The 19,615-nt window shown below is 38.5% G+C and overlaps 1 protein-coding gene across 6 annotated transcripts in view; it reads left to right on the forward strand.

The window, feature by feature from the left end:
* Positions 1–19,615, forward strand: part of LOC131906031 (contactin-4) — a 350,158-nt gene that overhangs the window by 134,289 nt on the left and 196,254 nt on the right. For all 6 annotated transcript variants that reach the window (XM_059256813.1, XM_059256815.1, XM_059256814.1 and 3 more), the window contains exons 4-6: positions 3,317–3,419; positions 6,481–6,665; positions 18,821–18,957. In XM_059256813.1, the coding sequence (XP_059112796.1) occupies positions 3,317–3,419; positions 6,481–6,665; positions 18,821–18,957 (425 nt within the window). The remainder of the gene's footprint in view (positions 1–3,316; positions 3,420–6,480; positions 6,666–18,820; positions 18,958–19,615) is intronic.

The raw sequence follows: 19,615 nt of genomic DNA on the forward strand, positions 1-19,615 counted from the left end.
CAAGGCTATATACCCAGTCATAAAGCTCAGACCTGTCCAGGCCTCCAGAACTGTGGCAAAATGTGTTCCTTTCAACTGCTTGATTTGTAGTTCTTTGTAATAGGACCACTATGAAACTAATGCAAATTTTCATCTTATAAATAAAATGCGAGCTATGCCTACAATGGCGTCCTTTTTTAAAACAGATCAAACAGAATGTTGGTGTGCTATAGCATGGGCCTTGAAAGCATGTCATATAAAAGAAGCCAGATGGGAATGAGACCAACTGGGGACTGGAGAAAAGCAGGCAGTTAAAAACATTGGCTGCTCTTTCAGTGGATCCAGATTCAGTTCCCAGAACCTACATGGCAGCTCACAACTGTCCAGAATTCTATTTCCAAAGGATCTGGTCCCCTCTTCTGATTTCCAAAGGAACCAGACATACATGTGATGCACATACATACACGAGGGGAACACTCATATAAATAAAATAAAAAGAAATAAGTATTTTTAAAAGGATGCAGATATATGATCCCATTGCTATGAAATGCCCAGAACAGCTAGTTTGTGCTGAAAGCAGGTCAGAGGCTGCTGCAGTCTGTGTTGTGCCGGGGCTGGAAATTAACAGTAAATGGGCATCACAGATATTATTTGGGTATTGGAAATGCTCAGAATGTGTAAACAAACTTGCTAAGAATCATTGAACTGTGCCATTAAAATCAGTAAATTGTTAATATACAAGTTATATCTTTAAAAAATGTTTGTTTTTTTAAGTACTATGGAAACAGTAAGAAATGAAGCAGAAGAAATGTTGGTTCTTTCCAGTCATTCACAAACCACAGTGAGGTAGAGAGTAGGACATTCAGAGGGGTGGAATGGGAGTTCTATGGAACAATTGTACAAGAGGAGACTCCAAATCCACATTCTAATAGGTAGAACTTTTAGGATAGGGAAATAGATATTTGACAATATGGCTATTGAGTCTCCATGCACACTGATGTTCAGAACAGGGTTGCATAAAATACACTTTCTCCTCATTATAATCTTCATAGATTCATTAGAGAAGCATGATGTACATGTAATGACAATATAAAAAGATAAAACAGGGACAAAGCCAATCACTTCTAAGACATCCTTGCCGCTAATATTTTTAACCTTATTGTCTCATCTCCATTCAACATGTGATATATTGCCATGCAAACTGTCTTGATTTCCTGGGAAGACAAAGACCTCCTCATCTTAAGGCAACTCCTTTTTTTTTCTTTTCAATTAACACCAATCTCAGAGTATACAGCCACATGCACAGCACTAGAGGTGTTAACGTGCTCTCTGCACTCCGAGTCATACTACTGATATTTATGGGATGATGATTCAACCGTACAGACGGTTTGTTAGCAAGTTCAGCAGCTGTGTGTGAATGCTGTTGTTAGTATGCACCACACCATTACCCAGTCAGCTTTGTGCTAATGCTCAAAGGGAAGCAATCCAATGTAGGTGCAAGAGGAATTATGGCAGAGACTTGAAAAAAAAAAAAAGGAAAATAGCTTTGTTTGTGAACAAGTCAAATGTGGCTCTGGTGTGTCTTAATCTGCTTTGGCAGTTTTATATACTACAGTGGAGAAAGGTCATAGTAAAAGGTGAGGACTCAAGCCTTGAGTTTTAACTTTGACCATTAACTAGATATTGGTGGGACTGAAAACAAAGTGTTAACTCCTTTGAAATTACAGCATCCCTTGTAAAAGGAAGGATGGCTATTAACAGCAGTTGTATGCTTTTGAGAACTCGGAGTTGTCTCGATCCTTTGCTCTAAAAGGCCCTAACTATGATATCCCCTAGATGCACTGAAGTGTGTACTCAGGAACATCAAACTTAACGACCCTAGAAGAAAAGATGGTTCAGCAGTTAAAAGCACCTATTTTTGCAGAGGACCAAGATTCAGTTTCCGGCAAGTACATAGTGGCTCGTCACCATCTGTAACTCCAGTTCCAGGGCATCCAATGGCTTCTACTGACCTCCTTAGATACCACACACTCACACTATCTACATACATGCTTGCAGGCAAAACGCTCATACATATAAAATAAATGAATCTAAAAAGATTCTTTTTAAGGACAGTGGGGAAGTTATCTCAAAGTCCCTTCTAAAGCTAGTCTTTAGTCTAAAAAAGAAAAGAAAACCAAACAGCAACGGCAGAACTGTGTTCGAGTTCACCCCTCCACCACAGCCCTCACGGCAAACCCAGCAACACTGGAAATATCTAACTCATAGTGCTGAGCTGTTCTTTCATGGACTGATTAGATCCTTGTGGCGCCTCTCCGTTTTCTGAACCAGCACGTGGAAAGTGTTTGCAAGATGAATAAAATCAGCTCGCTTTGTTCCTGCACCTGTGCCTGTCCATTCCTTGTTGTTACTCTTTTCTTCTGAAACCTTTCATTTCTCTTTGCTCTGACTAAGGGGTGGGGATGGGGGGCTATATGAGAGATGAACTGGAGTGACCGTTCGCTTTGCAATGAACTTGATAACCCCAAACTCTTCGCCAGTACTGTTGAATCAATAATCATGGAACTGTCCAGAGATGAAATAGAAATAAGCATATTAAACCAGTGGGCAGTCTTAGCTAATGAGTGAAGATAGTATTGATAGGTATTGATAGGAAATAAATGATACGTTTTTAGTCACAAAACATAGATTTAGTCTGTTGGGTTGTCACTGTGACTGTCATCACACAGTCATCTTTCTCGATATGGGGTATTATGACTACCAAGGTAATTAACTTTGACAGGACAAGCACATGTAGAAATTGCAGGCTATGGGTGCTAACCATTTGTTATGGGCTGACAACATAGAATACAGCTTCAGAGGCTGCCTTGAATGTACTCACATAGATCCTTTCAGATTGGCCTCACATGTGAATAAGCACTGTGGCCAGAGAATGACTCTGAGAAATCACTATGTGGATACCACAAAGGATGTATTTTTAAAGTGTTTATAAATAGTTTAATGTTCTGTGCTGTGTGTTCCCAAGGGAGTGGTATTCCTACTGACTAGGAACATATCAATTCTTTTTCCTTCCTTCACCCAAAGCAACTTTTACAAAGTACTTCTGAGAAACACAGAAAATGTAATCCTCTGCAGGTGGTGTAAATGCTGTGACATGAGTTTTTCTCTCCAAGAGACTGGAGAAGAGCTGGGGTCGCATGGTATTGGAGTAGAGCCTATTTCAGGTGAAGGAATTAAGTGTACACCTATCAGTGCACAGGAGTATTCTAGGTGACAGAAAACACTTATGTACATCTTGACAGAACCTCTGAGATTTGGTTTCTTTGTTTGTTCGCAGGGGTGATGGGTGAATATGAGCCCAAAATAGAAGTGCAGTTTCCAGAAACAGTCCCGGCTGAGAAAGGAACAACGGTCAAGTTGGAATGCTTTGCCTTAGGAAAGTAAGTTCTGGTTGTCTCTCCTCCCCTCAGCTCTGGCAGGTAGAGAATTGTCTTTGGTGCTCACAGCCATGGTTTTCTGAGTTGTCTGAAAATCAAGTCGTCTTTCTCTTTGTAATTCTGTGCTTGCATCTTTGATTCTGTCCTCTTCCTATGGAGAAAGACAGGTAATGGCTCCAGAAGGTTTGGGCTGCCACGACTGACATGGCCACAAAGGAGAGGAGAACAGATGATTCTGAAAAAGTATTTCATTCTATTATTATGACCTATAATGCACACGCTGTCTAACCCAGAATGACAGGAAAACAATGGCCTTCATCTGAGGTACAGGCAAGCTGACTATTTGGAAAAATGGGGACTTTCATGCTGGACCCGTTTACAGAGGATAAATAAAATTTTTTCTTGAATTCCTTTTCAAATTGCCAAACTCTTCTCTCTCATTTGGATTCCCTTCTGCTCTCGTTAGAGATAGAGAAGAGCTGCTTTCTAAGAGTCTATCTTAGAGTGGTCTGAAAATTATTCACAACTTTATTATTCCGTCTGGATTGCACTTAAAGGAACTTACTTGGAAAGCACTTAGCCTTTCCATAGAGGATCTGCCAGAGGGCATCAGAAAGGAAATGCAGATCAGCTGGGATTTTTATATGCCAGTAACCAACAGGAATGGTTTGGCTCCACAATGTAAACCACCACCAGAAGGGAGAACGCTGGGGCCCTTAGGGATTTTAATGGTCTACTTCAGTGTTTTCATTCAGCCCCATCTAGGCAGCTACTCATTCTTAATTCTGTCTATTTCCTCTGTGCCTAAGTATTGACAAAAGTCACAACACGAGTTCTTGCTCAGTCCTTGTCTCAGTGTATAATATTTGGAAATGAAATGTCTTGTGTTTCACAGAAACTTTAGTCATTCTTTGCATTTCCAATTTTATTTTCAACTCTAATGGAATGATTGTTTTCAAGTTGTGGCAGTGTAGGCCACAGCAGTATCTTTACTTTGATGAGGTTTCACACGGTGGTAATTTTGTATCTCCTAAAAACTTACCACAGTGTATAAATTATGACAGAGCTGCAGGACCGAGTGCTGCACAGACATGAAAAGCAAGCTGTAAAGCCACATGTGAGACACAGAAAATGGCAATGATTTGTTCCTGAGCAGAAAGGCAGATTGCACACATTGTGTTGTGGTTGATCTTAAAATTGTGAAGTCTTTCTGTGAACCTATGAAACAACCAGGGAGATAGCAAGAGCAGGTGACTCGATCGTCGGGGTCTACATTTGGCAGTCTTTGCAAGATGACACTTCACAAAACCCTCCCTGGAGAAAGCAAAATTCACATTGCTCACACTTCCAAAGGGACTATGAATTAAAGTCTATTCACAATGCTTGAATGGTGCTAAAATAAAAACAAAAGACACAAATTGGGTTCCTCAAATCCACACAGAAATGTTTGGATATGCGTGTGTAGCTGTTGAGACACACCATCATCGCCCACTTAAGAGTAGAAGACTAGCCTAAGTACAGTTGTGTTTAAAGGCATGTATGAAGTATATATATGATTGAATATACCCCGTAATGTGCTTCTGATGGAGCCCTCCTGCATCTTGAGTTGGTGTCTGCCTAATGAACTGAAATTATTTTAAAACAAATACAGTAGATTTGATAGCTTTAATTTTTTAAATACCATCTCAATTTTCCCAGAGAAGATTGGCAAGTCTTTAGTGTAATTACTTCTCTGTGAGTGTTTCTGTGAAAAATAAATAAGTAAATAATTGTATCCCCTGCTAGGAAGCCACAATCCTAAAAGCTGCAGTTAGCTTAAAAACCACTCATTTGCAGACAGGCTGCCCTCCTTGGCGATTTAAGATGTGTTCCAAACAGTTATGGCAAGAGGACGATAGATGCCTTGAGAGTACATTAAGACCCTACAGATTGCTCTTTTCTTCTTCTTGCTACTTTAGTTTCCACAAACCACCTTCCAAATGGACCACTATAATTCGGCGAGGTCACCAATATGTAAATGACAATAAGAACAACTGTGTTATCCAGACCAGGTTGTCACGAGTGAATTGCTCCTCTGTGCCAGCAATTAGGTTGTAGTTTTAACATTTTATAAACTCATTACTTTTACTATCCCTTGTTCAATATGTGGGTGTAACTTACAGTGTGCTATTCACATTGCTGGACATAACATTTAGAAGAATACATTGTTTCTGCTCTCTACTACTGCATTACAAACTTAGAAGGCACGAACTGCTAATATCTTGTTATTATCTCAAGATTTCTGGGTTTGAATCCAAGTAAGGCTTAGCTGGGTGATTTTTTTGGTCTGTGTGATGCCTCTGAGGGTCTCATGGTGTGAAGCTGGCACATCAATAGTGTGGAGACCTCAAAGAAGTGTTGTTCACATTTCTGGCATCTTGGAGGCAAGGTTGGATGATGGGGCCAATTCGGTCTATCATTAGGAGAACCTCCATGAATCAACCTCTGTGTGGCAGGATTAAGGTGAACTTCTCATAGGTGCCTGAAAGAGAGTGTTCCAAGAAAAAGAGCATGGAAGCTATCTGTCTCTTAATGCCTGAATCTAGAAATCAACTCAACATCACTCCTGTCTACTTATTAGTCAGTTTAAAGAGCCCAACAAGTTCAGGGGGAGTAGACATGGACCCCATCTCAGTGGGAGGGATGTGCAGGAAGTTACCTCCACTTTAATACCACCATATATGTGCCTAAACATTTTTATTTTAATAGCTACAATTTAGAAAAACTAGATATATTAGAAAATTATAAAATTAACTTATTAAAAATGTTCCTTTCCATGATAATGCTACATAGGTGCTTGATTACATTCTTTAATGTTAAGAATGTTGATTTTAAAAAAAACATGAAGTGAATGATGCTAGAGATAAAGATGTTGCTAAAATAATGGTAATATAGGAATGAAATTTGGAGAATGTTTTAATGTGCTCCTAGCTTTGGAGACAATGGAAGGGGTTGTCAGCATCAATTTAAAAAAGAGATAGAGCTTTCTTTAATTTGGTCCATCCCATTTTCTTCTCACTCTCAGCCCAGTCCCAACTATTCTGTGGCGGAGAGCTGATGGAAAGCCGATAGCAAGGAAAGCCAGAAGACACAAGTCAAATGGAATTCTGGAAATTCCCAATTTTCAGCAGGAAGATGCTGGCTCATATGAATGTGTGGCTGAAAACACTAGGGGCAAAAACGTAGCAAAGGGACAGTTAACTTTTTATGGTAAGTTTTCAGTTCTACTTATTATTTGACATGCTACAGAAGTGCTTCATAGTAAAATCATGCACTGGCAGATCTGCAGTTGGAGGTGGTTTCTTTGGTTGGTTGGTTGGTTGGTTGGTTGGTTGGTTGGTTTTTTGTTTTGGTTTTTGGTTTTTGGTTTTTTTGAATCATGTAGAATAGGATTGTTTAAGACTCTCCCTTTTCTATATGTAGAATAGGTTTGTTTAAGGCTCTTCCTTTTCTATATAATTAGCATGCCCTCAATGACTCCGGGTGTGGAAAGTGTAGGTGGGGGCAAGGATGTTGAAAGAGCAGAGAGGAAGGAATTAAGCTGATGTGTTTAGGAGGTGGATGGTAGTGTGAACACACTCCTACAGGAGACTATTTCCTGTTTTTCTCTTCCCATTGAGATACAAGCCTGACACCGGAAATCATTTGTTATTCGTGTGTGTGTGTGTGTGTGTGTGTGTGTGTGTGTGTGTGTGTAATTGAAGCTCTGTGCTTCATTTGAATTTTGAATTGAGGCTCATCCTAATTCTTTGTAATTGCTCCTACTCGACAGCAGTTTAATATGGTAGCATGAACATTTCAAAATGCACACTGCCCAAATTTAGTTCTCAGAGTGGACATCAGAGAAGAGCATAAAAATATCTCATAGATTTTTTTATGTGAAGTTTCTCCTCTTCTGATCATATCATCTGTATTGACCCAAACATAATATAAGTGCAAAATCTGTGCCACATGGTTCTTATTGAGTGTATCCTAGAAAGCTCCATAAGCTATTGATCTGAAATCCAGAAGAGGGTTTCACTAGAAGTGCATTCTGAAACAAATTTGAGAGATGACAAGTTAATTTATTTTTATTTTGTTTTGTTTATTTTGTTTTTGAGAGAGGGTCTCTCTGTTTTGTAGCTCTGGCTGTCATGGAATTCACAGTGTAGACTAGACTGGCTTTGAACTCTCAGTGATGAGATTAAAGGCATATGCCACCACACCTGGCCAATAACACTTATTTCTATATGCTCTTCCTCCAAACTCCTTTAGTTTTAAGATAAGTTGAGAACTACATTCAGTAATCATATGAAGCATTTTAGAAGCAGATTGGAAAGCAAAGAACATATCCAGCACCAGCCATTGATATTCTTATACACAACTCTCAGCATTTTAGACTCACATACCCGTGAAGTCGCTGGTATGGCAAGATTCTAGAAAGTTCTTTATAAAATGATCAGGACAACAGTAGTCTGGGGAAAAAAACTACAATGTATTTGTCTTTCTACCTATACCAAATAAGAGATTTGATATTTGATCTTTCACTTTCTTAAGTTATGAGAGTTGATGTTTTATTTGATGGGTTGGAATGTGTAACATGTCACAGTTAACTGGAAACTCACAAGAGCCAAGGTTACAGATTTATTTGATGAGAAGCAATTGCCATGTATTTTTAACTATTTGAGATTTATTTTTCGCACCCTTCTGATAATTATTTTCCTTTATGTCAGGTAGCAACCCCTTGAATTTACTTAGGCAAAGTGGGCAACATTTTTTTTCTTCTTAATGGAATAGACTTTTAGATTTAGTGTTGATATTTCCTAAATGTTAATGTAAATCACTCAATGAAATGAATAAAGTTATTTCCACTTTCATGATTTTGTTTTAATGTGAAATGTTCGCATTCCATATGCTAAGAAGATGTCTTCAGTAGCCAAGGATTGCCATGGATCTTCCTAGGGATTGGCAATCTCCTGCTCAGGAAGTATAACAATGTAGAGTTACTGTGATGGAGGAAGAGCCTTGTCATGGGCCCCAGCCTTCTGTAAAGTAGGTGCTTCCCAGGGACCCTGTCCTAGAGATGAAAATCAGGGACTGGAAGTGCTTGCCTTCTAAATGGCACTGTCTATAACAGTGCTTGTTGAAGAAGCAGAACAATTGGCCTGTTTTCTGAAGACAGCAGAATGTCACCGCCTTGTCAGTCACTTTGAGGTCGGATGAGCTGACTTTCACAGCACTTGGCTATTGTATCTGTTTATTCTTTTGTTCTTCCTCAACTAGCATATCGCTGATATTGTTTTCACTGTCGAGGGAGGGCTTAATTACACAGAAGTGCTTGACTGTCATTTTTTTTTCTTTTCTATTTTTTTTTCTTTGAAGGGAGAGGTTTGGTGTGTTCCCAGTGCTCTGTTCCTAATATCCAGCTGCCTTAATCTTCAAGTTAAATGAATTATTATAATTAAAATCACTGTGTAGAGTCCCCCAAAGGGAGAATGTAGCCCTAGTCACTTATCCAGGAACGTTCTGCCTTTGTTGACAAGACAATTCCTTACAACATTAAAGTATGCTAGCTCAGGGATTAAAAACTATGGATTTGTGCTTAGAAATCTATATATTCAGTTGTAATGAAAAATAAAATTTTCAGGAAAATGGATGGATTTGAAACAAGGTGACTGAAAACAGACAAAATTAACATTTCTCTGTCATATGTGGATGCCAGTCTACAGTGTAAAAATGCACACATGTGTATAAGTAGATATCTTTCACACATAGACATGAAAGAGGATAAGACTCTAGAAGATGAATAAAGGGTGTCAAGGGTAAGGGTCATGAGAGAGAAGCACAAAACCAAACGTTGTTTGAATGTCATGGTGACAGCTGGTCCCTTATATACTAACTAAAAACTAATACTCAAAAAGAAAACTGAGGGAAACATTATTTGTTGTTCTACCATGGTGTTAACCCATTTAGGAGCTCTGCAGTAACAACCATGGTAAAATGGATCTTTATTTCCTTGTTGCACTGAGAAAAGCACTTAGCCTTCTTCCAAAAGCTTGCTGTGCAGAGGCACATTGCCCTCCCCTCCCCTGTGAGAATTCATTCGAGGACCTAGTCCTGGCCACTGCTACAGCTATGCCCACATAGGCTCATGTGTACCACTTGGTATAGCCATGTATGAAGGTCTGAGATTATTTCAGACATAGAACATTTTATGTTCCCTTATCCTGTTTTTTTTGTGCAGGTCTCCACTTTGCCAGGGAAGTCAATTTTAGTCTGTTTTTTCAGTTATTTTATTTTTTTTACAAGAAAAATATCTTAAAAATAAATCTGTCTTCAGATGTAGAATGGTAAAATTTGTTACCTGGGGCAGAACTTTCCTGATATGACCTTAATATATTATGCATTTGTTCAACACTATCTTTCCATGGCCCTACTATGTGGGGGGGGCCACTGACGTACAGCAGGATGTTAGAAAAACCTTTGCCCTCATGGGTCTGATACTTCACCTGATATTAACAGATTAAGTACTCAAGCAAATAAATAAACTCAAATACTTCAGGTTTTAGTGAGAAAGTAATGATAACCCTTGGGTATAAAGAAACTGGTCACAGGGAAAGACTCTAAGGTAAAGGATTCAGGGAAGGCATGTGTGATATTGACCTCTGAGCAGAATCCCAAAGTAAAATAAGAGATCGCCTTCCACAGGAAAGCACAGTCCAGGTAGAAAACAGGAAGGAGGCACAAAGACCCTGAGTCTGACAACTTGGCGACAAGCTTGAGATTCAGGAAGAAAGTCTGTGTTTCTAAATCATAAGGACCAAAGACACACATCTGAAACAAAGGAAGGTGAGGTCTAGGAAGGATCTTGACAGCCAGGTAGAGTGTAGGTTTTATTCACCATCCATGGGAGGATGTTAAACGGTGAAATGACTCCCTCTGATTCATACTTCTAAGGTGCTGGCTGCCTTGTGATGAGTAGATGTTTGAATCCCAGGAGCAGAAAGGACAGTGAAGCAGCCATTTGTCCCTCTGTATGAGATGTGTTCGTGGCTAGGACTTGAAGGGGGAAAAGAATTAGAGAGACAGATGTATTATGGAGTCAGAGCCAGTGGGGCTTTCTCATTTCATTTCTCCAACTACCCAGTTTAGAGTGAAACTGACTCCCAAAGATATTAAAGTGTGTGATTAATGTTTACATATTGAGAAACAGAACTAGATTCCAAATACCATGCTAGAGGTTCTGAAGCTTCAATGTGCATCAGGGTAAGTGGGAAATCTTAAGAAAATATAGAATATTGGACCCTGTACATGGAGGTTTGGATTTGGTAGATATAAGATTGCATTTTGGTTAAATTTCCCAGGTGTAATACTACTGCTGATGCTTGTACTGGGACCACATGGTAGGGACCATTGCTCTGTGAGAGATTGTTACCAATGTTATAGTGAAGCCCAAGATTATATTACTTGCAAAAGATTGTTCCTGTTATTCTGGAAAGCTTCCATCTTGGTGCCCCATAAGGTACCACAGTCAGTCCACATATACCAAGTAGACTCAGAGGTCTAGGTCTAGTAGTTTCTTTGAAAAGAGGACAGGAAAATCTAAAATGTACATCTTTCACTTGGGAATTGCTCATCATTCCACCTGATCGTCTCTGGAGTCACATGGGTTTTTTGGGCAAATATACAGATAGAATTACAGTCCTCACCTGGAAGAATGAACTATGAACTAAGAGTCTGGTAGTACCTTTTGCACACTTTCTCCTCTAGTAATAATTGTTACATTTGTCACTAAGAAACTGAGAAATGTATATCCCAGTAAAGACTCTAATTTCAAAGACTCTGATAAATCTTTTGTTGGAAGAATCTATTGGGTCCATTCCTTTGATTTTATAAATAAAATAGAAACCTAGGGACAAAACATTATTTTGCCCAAGATAATATACTGTATGGGATCTGGCTATGCCTGGAACTGCTCCCCACCATATAACATGTGCTGTTGTTGCTCCCAGTTCAGTGCTTTGATAAAATCGTCAAGGACCCATCAGTCAGTCACCTGTATACTCTCTGTAACCAATGAATGACATAACTGAACACTTCTGGATAAACAATGGGCCCATTTGCTTTCCTTTTGTTGTTGTTGTTTTGTTTCGTTATGTTTTGTTTACACTGGTCTAACTTATCACTGAGTTTTAAAAGAGCTCTTAGAAAAATTGTTCTACCAACTTTTGTAAGCTGCGTCTAATTTTTGCATGCTGCAGTCCTGTGACTATAAAGGAAAAGCTGTGTGCTTGATGGTACTACAGAGGGTATGTGAGTGTGTGTGAGGTCATCAGTAAGTGATTACAGAAGCATTTTGTGTGCAGCTTCCTAATTCCCCGTGGATGTGCTATGTGTATGTGACAGCTAGATAATATTCAACCCTGCAAAGTGGCTTAAAGGACAGAGTGACCAGAAGATGAACACAGCAGTTAAGGTGATTTCACAGTACAGCAATAACTGCTTAATTGTCCTAGGCAGAAGTCATATTGGGACCCTCAGTTTCCCCAGGTGTCACATCAGGTACAGCCCATGATTTTTGTTCCTTTTTTTGCATCTAATGACACCAATAAATTTAATCACTACAATTTTTCAAGGAGTGTGCATCAAGAGCATGCTGTAAGTAATAATACCGAAAAGGGGATAGAAGTTCCTCATCCTAATAGAAGCAACAAAGACATACCAAAAACAGTATGTTGAAACATAATTCTAGCCTCTCTATATTGCCACAGAAGACAAATCACACTAAATATATATTTTATTCATTAAATTTATCATGCTGAGTTTTGTATGAATGGATCCATTCATCTAATGGGGTATCTTACACTTCTAATTTCAAGTGTTCTTTTCAGACCAAAGAATCATTGAAAGTCACAAATCTGTATTCACGGTGTTTTGATCGATCCACCAATATTTACCGTGTTGTAAGTTAAAACTGAGATTTTGATTTAGTATATCATTTATTTTAAATGATCAGAAAACAATGCATGTTTAGATAATTAACATATTTTAAGAAAATGGATTCAACTTTCCCAAGCCAAACAGTTATGGAGAAGAGTGGAATTTGTGTTTTTGCAAATCCCTTTAATATCTGTTTTCTCATAAGGAAACGAAATTCTCATATGTATTTCTATGTCTGCCCTACCATGATGTATTGGTTTGGTTGAAGAGTGTGAAGAAAATCTGGTCTCACACCACTATGTGGTTTGAACAGGAGAAATGCATGAATGACGTGCAGGGATTCTGGGGATCCACAGTGGTCCAGGGGTCACATTTTGAGTATCATAGGTTCAGATGAATACTCATAATGTCATTGGCTGAGTAGATATAATTTTAGATCCTCTGGCTACAGAAGAGGGCCTGGAGCAAAGCAGGACACTCCCAATATGAGTCCAAACATCCCTGGGTCTCCTGATAGCATGGGAATGATGCCACCTAACTTGCGTGTTGGTGTTTGCCTTAGAAGTAATATGCCTCCCAGGCAGTGGTAGTGCACGCCTTTAATCCCAGCACTCGGGAGGCAGAGGCAGGCAGATCTCTGTGAGTCTGAGACCAGCCTGGGCTACAGAGTGAGTTCCAGGACAGTCTCCGAACCTGTCTCAAAAATAAATAAATAAATAAATAAATAAATAAATAAATAAATAAATAAATAAATAAAAGAAGTAATATGTCCCATGTGATGCTTATGAGAGCCACATGTAAGTCTTGTGTATTGTTGATTGTATTGGGAACTCATGGTGGACAGGGGAGGGGAATGAATTCATCACAGTCAGAGCAGATTCCAAGAAACATTAGGTCAAGGCTTAAGTTAAGATGAAAATGAAAAATTAATTCCTGTTACACTACAATCATAGGTTAATGTTAGGGTGTAATTGACCTTAGTGTATCAGTCCTGAGGCCTTTTAAATAGTGGAAATATTGTGATTTAATTTTGTTCTCTCTAACTCACTTACAAAGTCACAAATTGTCTGTAATATCCCTGGGAGGAAAAGAGAAAATATGTACTTTTATAGTTGTCATGTGTGGTCAGAGGTTGTATCACCATTTCCCCATGGATGATCCTATACCCATGCACACATGAGTAGCACTAATTCAACTCAGTGAGTAAAATCAATTCATCCACCCATCAATAAACCAATAAACAAATAAATAATTATGAAGAAGAACATAAAGTTTGTAGGAAGATATGATAGGGGTCCTGGGAGTAACTGGAGGGGAGAAGTTAGGGGCAAACATTATCATGATACATTGTATACATGTATGAAATTTTCAAAGGATAAATAAAAATTAAAATTACAAAAGAGAAATAATACAGTTGATGACACACAATACTTAGGCTATGTGTGCCAAGTGAGCCCCAGATGAGGAGGCCTGAGGTTTGCAGGACAGAGGGATTCTAGAGGACATACACTACAGAGCAAAACACTTGTTAGGGGATAAAAGGAAGGAGAGGAGTCCTGAAAACAAGATGGTATAAATGAAGATGTGGAGGCAGGAACTGGCTTATTATTATAACGAAAGACGAAGAAAACCTATCTGACAAGAGCTGAAGATTCACTGGCTGGGGAGAAAATTGGGTGAGAGCAGATGGCAGATGAGTTTAAACATTAGCCCAAAGATATGAAATAATGGTGATGGTCTCTTAATGAGTGTCACATTGACAGCGGGTAAAGCACATTTACAGACCTCATCCAGTATCTCATAGACACATGACTTTCTGCAATCATATTTGTTTTCTATGTTAATGAATACCTATTAACAAAAATATGCCTGCTATGACTTGCCTTCTAGGGTATCTTTACATTTCCTACTGATTTCTTTATTATATTTTATGTGTATGGGTGTTTTGCCTCATATATGTCTGTGTACCATGTGGGTAACTGGTGTCTGCAGAGGTCAGAAAAGAGCATCAAAAACCCCATGAACTGCAGTTAAGAATGACTGTTTGCCACCATGTGGGTGCTAAGAACCAAACCCAGGTCTTCTACAAGAACAACAAGTACTCTTAACGTCTGAGCCATCTTTCTATCCTTACACCATGGTGGGTTTTTAATGTTTCTTTGTCAATGTTATCTGCAAAAGTGTTGGCTCAGAGGCATCTCCTCTGCCCTTACCAGAAACAAAAAACAAAAAACAAAAAAACAATTGAGCCTTATATAAAAATGAAAGGGCCATAAAAAAAAGTGTGTAGTAAGACAAATAAAATAGAAAACCACAAGCGGCATGAAGCTCCTTAATTTAGAAAGCAATGTATAGAGCTAGAAAGATGGCTCAGCAGTTAAGAGCATGCACTGCTCTTACAGAGGACTTGAATTCAGTTCCCAGAATCCACATCTGAAGGCTCACAAACATACAGTTCTAGCTCCAGGGGGATCCAGTGCAGCTGGCCTCTGTGGACACCTATGCTCATGTGAACATTCAACCCCCATAGACACAAAGATACAAAATTGGAAATTAATAAAAATCTTTCAAAAAGCAATGTGAAGCTAAGGCTTCACATATGAAAGTTTTATAGTGTCAAGTATTCAACTTGGTCTCAGTTCAAGAAGAAAACATGGGTTTTCAACCTCTGCACCCCAAAGCTCTTCTTGCAGCTACAAGACCTCACAGCAGTGCAGTGTTTCTCAACATGGGAGTGGTTAGTCATCAAGTCATAGTTTACATGAAACGTGACAAGAAATGTTTAGCATTTAAAACAAAGCAACCCTGCTCAGGTTGAATTCACTATCTTCTAAGAAGCCCTAGTCCTTGTAGAACTCACTTTGAAACCCTCTGAGAGAATTATGGTGACTGTGATGTGGGTATTAGATAGGAGTCCATCACAGGTGAACAGAGGTTGAAGTTGTATGATATCTTGAAGCACAATACAAGTGTCCTTTCAGTAATATATGTAAATTGAACAACTGGGACTTATAAAGAATATATAAAACATTAAAATATGATTAGTTCTAGAGTGAACACTGGGGCATTATAGTTAAGGTAAATTGAAACAATCTTGAAAATTTTAATAATAGTGTTAAGAATCCTAAGAAGGATTTATATATAGACGGCAAAGTGAAACTGAGTAATTACCTCCAGACTTATAAAGCTCACTATGAATAACAGCAATAATATAGCCAAGCCACTGCATTTCTTGTAAATGACTCATCTTCTCTAAGATTGTTGAACCCATTAGAAATAATTACAAATATCTATAGGTCAGCTTGGCAAGAATTACATAAAGGGTTTTGCCTATGAAGCCCTTTCTTAGATGTGTAAAACTCCAAAGTTTACAGCCAAGTCTTCCTCTAGTTTTGTGAGAAATTTCTGGTTTGGGGAACGAAGAGGGCCAGATATATCTGAGAATTGTTTGACCCCTTGAGTTCAAATTATATTTGCTTGAAATAGAAATTATTATTGGATAAGAGGTTTGTATGATTCCAGTGGCTGGAATATACAAACTTTGATCTAGGTCATTTCTGGCAGTTATTGAACAAAAGACTGAAATGAATAGATTGTTCATCTGTCAAAAGATGAACAGTGTGACAGGGTCAAATCCCAGCACAGCTGTTTAATCTTATATTTGAACCTGTGGCTTGAGACAAGACTTAGGAATGATTCTTCTGTTTCAAACATGAAAGAATGCAAAAGATCAAAACAGTGATTTCTTCGTTGATATGAGTTTATTTAATTTTGTTTGATGCATGAGCTCAAAAAAGAATATTTAGGAATTGTTGTAAAGTAACAATTCTTACATGTGGACTTCTGTGAGCTGGTATGTGGACCATGGAGTTTAACATTATCATTGAATTTTGGTACTACATGATAAACACCATCCAATCTAATGCATTATACAAATGCTATTTTCTAAAATGCGCCAAACTTAAATGTTCATCATTCAAAGATTTTTAACTTGGTAGCCCCAAAGCATACAGACACCTGTAAACCATCTCTACAAAGTAGAAAACTTTGTACAGAAAGAATCATCCAATTATAATAGATGTGATTCACCCAACATAAATAAGTGTGAGTGAAGACAGTGGTCATGTGTGGTTTTAACCTGTAGATCGGCAATTGGCACATTAAAATTCAAACTATCTCATTCTTTGCCCTCATACAATAGGTTAATGTGTGTGTGTGTGTGTGTGTGTGTGTGTGTGTGTGTGTGTGTGTGAATGTAAATTAGAGGTGAGCCTCAAGCATCATTCCTTAAGATGCCACCCACCCTGAAATTTAAGACAAGACTTCATCAATTCAGTTCAGCTGGCAAGCTGGTTGTCCAGTGAACCCCTGAGATATGCCTATCCCTGCATCTAATTCAGTTAGGCTAGCTATCCAGTGAACCCCAGAAATATTCCTGTCTCTGCCTCCATATATTGGGATTACCGTCATGTGTCACCATGCCCAGTCTGTATATGTGGGCCTTAAATGTTGAAGTCAGGTCTTCACGCATGTATAGGAAGCACTTTACCAGTTAAGCTGTCTCCCTTCTCCCAGCTGCCCCACTTTTCACCTCTCTGGGTTCCTATGCACTTACTCGCTTCAAGAGGAGTGTATGTAGATTATGTCAGTTTGGCTCTTGTGAACAGGTTTCACTTTGAAAGCAAAGAAAGTCCTGAAAGCTGTTGTCAGATACTGAATTAGTTCAGTATTAGGCAAATTAGTTGTGAGTGTCACCTCTGCCAGGACAAATTGTCCATTCTTGTTGAGCTCCTTGACCCCACAGCAAGAGAAAGAGTGAGCCCTCAGAAGTATCTAATTAGTTTCAAATTTGCAAGGTCATTTCAAACTCTGTTCAAAGCCTCCTTTTCCTACCCCAGCTCCTTTGTGAGATAGCAAGGTTTGGCTTCCAGCTTTCTGTAGTTTTTGAAAGAATGAGCCCAAGTGTTGCAAGAAGTAGGTGACATTGAAATCCGTCTCTGTATGTGTTTGTGAAGTTTCCTGTTTTCACTTCAACTTGACATTGCTTCCTTGTTACATTTGTCCTTTCTTGTTTTGCTTTTGCTTCCCAAACTCTTTTTCAGAAGTTGCTCTTGTTAATATTCCACAGATTTCTGTGTCTTTCTTGTTTGCTTTGTTCCCCCAGACTCTGCAGGGGGTGAATGCGCTGCAGGTTGAATGTGTATCTGGCAGGCTAAGCCATTAGTCCTAACGGAGTTGCATGCTGCCTTCTCCCAGTAGAGCTCTGGGAAGATATTACCTCGTGAGCTTCCCTTCCCATTAGCAGCGGGATGATAGAGGACAGTAGCCAACTTGCAGCTCTTTCAAAGATGCAGGTTATAACCCTTCATTCAAGCTAATGCTTGTTGATGTTGTAACGTTTTTTTGAAGTTGACCCTTTTGGCCTCCCCTCTTAAGCAGCCATGCATCATCTCCATCAGGAGAGGGTTTGCAAAATTGTGTTTTGCTCTTTGAAAAACATGGAATTGCTTGTAGATGGAAAAGAAGAAAACAGCATTTAGTCAAGGACCTAGAGACCTCTGCTGGTTAAGTGACTCGTTGAGTGTTTTTCTCTTTTTGTGTATTATCTAGAAGGTAAGATGTACAGCTTAGCCTTCTCATTACCAATTTCCCTTTGAACTAAATTATCCAGGACTTGAAGAATCATTGAATGGATTTATAGAGGTCAAGTCAGCTTAAAGACATGTTAGGAATATTGAGTAATGTCTTCTGATTAATAATGGTATCAACTCTGGTTATTAAGTTAACATCAGTAGTTATTACCCTGTAGAAATGCCCTGTGAACAGGTAACTTCCTCAAATAATAGCTGTAGTTATTTTCTATAGGAGTTTTAGCAAAAGTCTTCTACCAATAAACATAACTGTGAAGATAAAAGCATGAACTGTATGGTAGGCAAGAACTGATATTTATGAATATTTTTATGAAACATTAGCCACATATCTATTGAAATCATAGAAAAACAAAATATGCCTTCAACGGAAGCATGAAAAACATAGCAGAATGTGGGTGGTTGGGATAGTATTCAGTATTATGAAATGTGAGAATTAAATGTTGCTTTGAATATCCATGTGAGATTGTGGGCAGAATTTGATTTTCTAAAAGGCTTGGTAAATCCAAGACTCACTCAAAAATGTTGGCTTTAAGGATCATACAGCTAACATTCTTCCAATATGAGATCAACAAATAATAAGTGACCGTCATTAAAAAGATCAACAATATGGATCAGAAACACAGTGTTCATAAAGGGTATATATTCCCCTTAATTGTTTTCTTACTCTTATTACTTGTATGTCATGTGGAAAAGGAATTTCATTAAAAATGCATTTTAATCTTCAATTGCTTAGAATTAAAAAAAAATGACTATACAGTGAACATATGCCTCTTCTTTGTTTTTGATTTGCTATAGCTCAACCTAACTGGGTTCAAAAGATAAATGATATCCAAGTGGCCATGGAGGAGAGTGTCTTCTGGGAATGTAAAGCAAATGGGAGGCCCAAGCCTACATACAGGTGGTTAAAAAATGGTGACCCACTGTTAACACGGGTAAGTAAATTGATAGTAATTGTGGTAATTGTGTCTTAATGTAATACAATGTTTAGTGTGGCCTCATTGCTATGGAAACAGAAAAGTATTGAGTTGTTTCCAAAATAATAAGCAACTATATTCCATTAGTAGTAGAAAAAGTGAAAGTGAATAAGTTTATAAAAATAAATTATAAATAAATCTTGTTCAACTATGTAGCACAGATTAACACTTTGGTAGTTTGTGTGACTTTGCTAAGATTTAAAGGAAAGGACATCTCAGTATTTACTTAAAGAGAAATAATTGATATGACACAAAGATGACCATCAAAATGCAATGTGACTCTTCAAAAGAAATTGGAGGAACAATTATGTCCAATTTAATTTTCTTTATTGTGTTTTTCCTATGAAATATCAAATGTTACCAGGAATTTGGCATTTTCTTTGGTACCCACATTGAGAGCCAGGTTTCATGCTCAGATTTCTTCCCTGCATAGTATACCTAGGAAAGAAAAAGTGTCTTTCCTGGGCAACTGATAGAGAAAGGGACATGGTCACCTTCAATTCCCTGGAAGGCTCCTCTGGTTCATCATCCCCTTGGTTATAAAAGTCAAACAAATTGCTGGTGTGCAGGTTCCCAGACACTTGGCATTTCTTTCTCTTTTTGAAATGTGAAGGGA

The sequence above is a fragment of the Peromyscus eremicus genome, chromosome 3 (genome assembly GCF_949786415.1).
Source record: "Peromyscus eremicus chromosome 3, PerEre_H2_v1, whole genome shotgun sequence".
In the NCBI taxonomy this organism is placed as follows: domain Eukaryota; kingdom Metazoa; phylum Chordata; class Mammalia; order Rodentia; family Cricetidae; genus Peromyscus; species Peromyscus eremicus.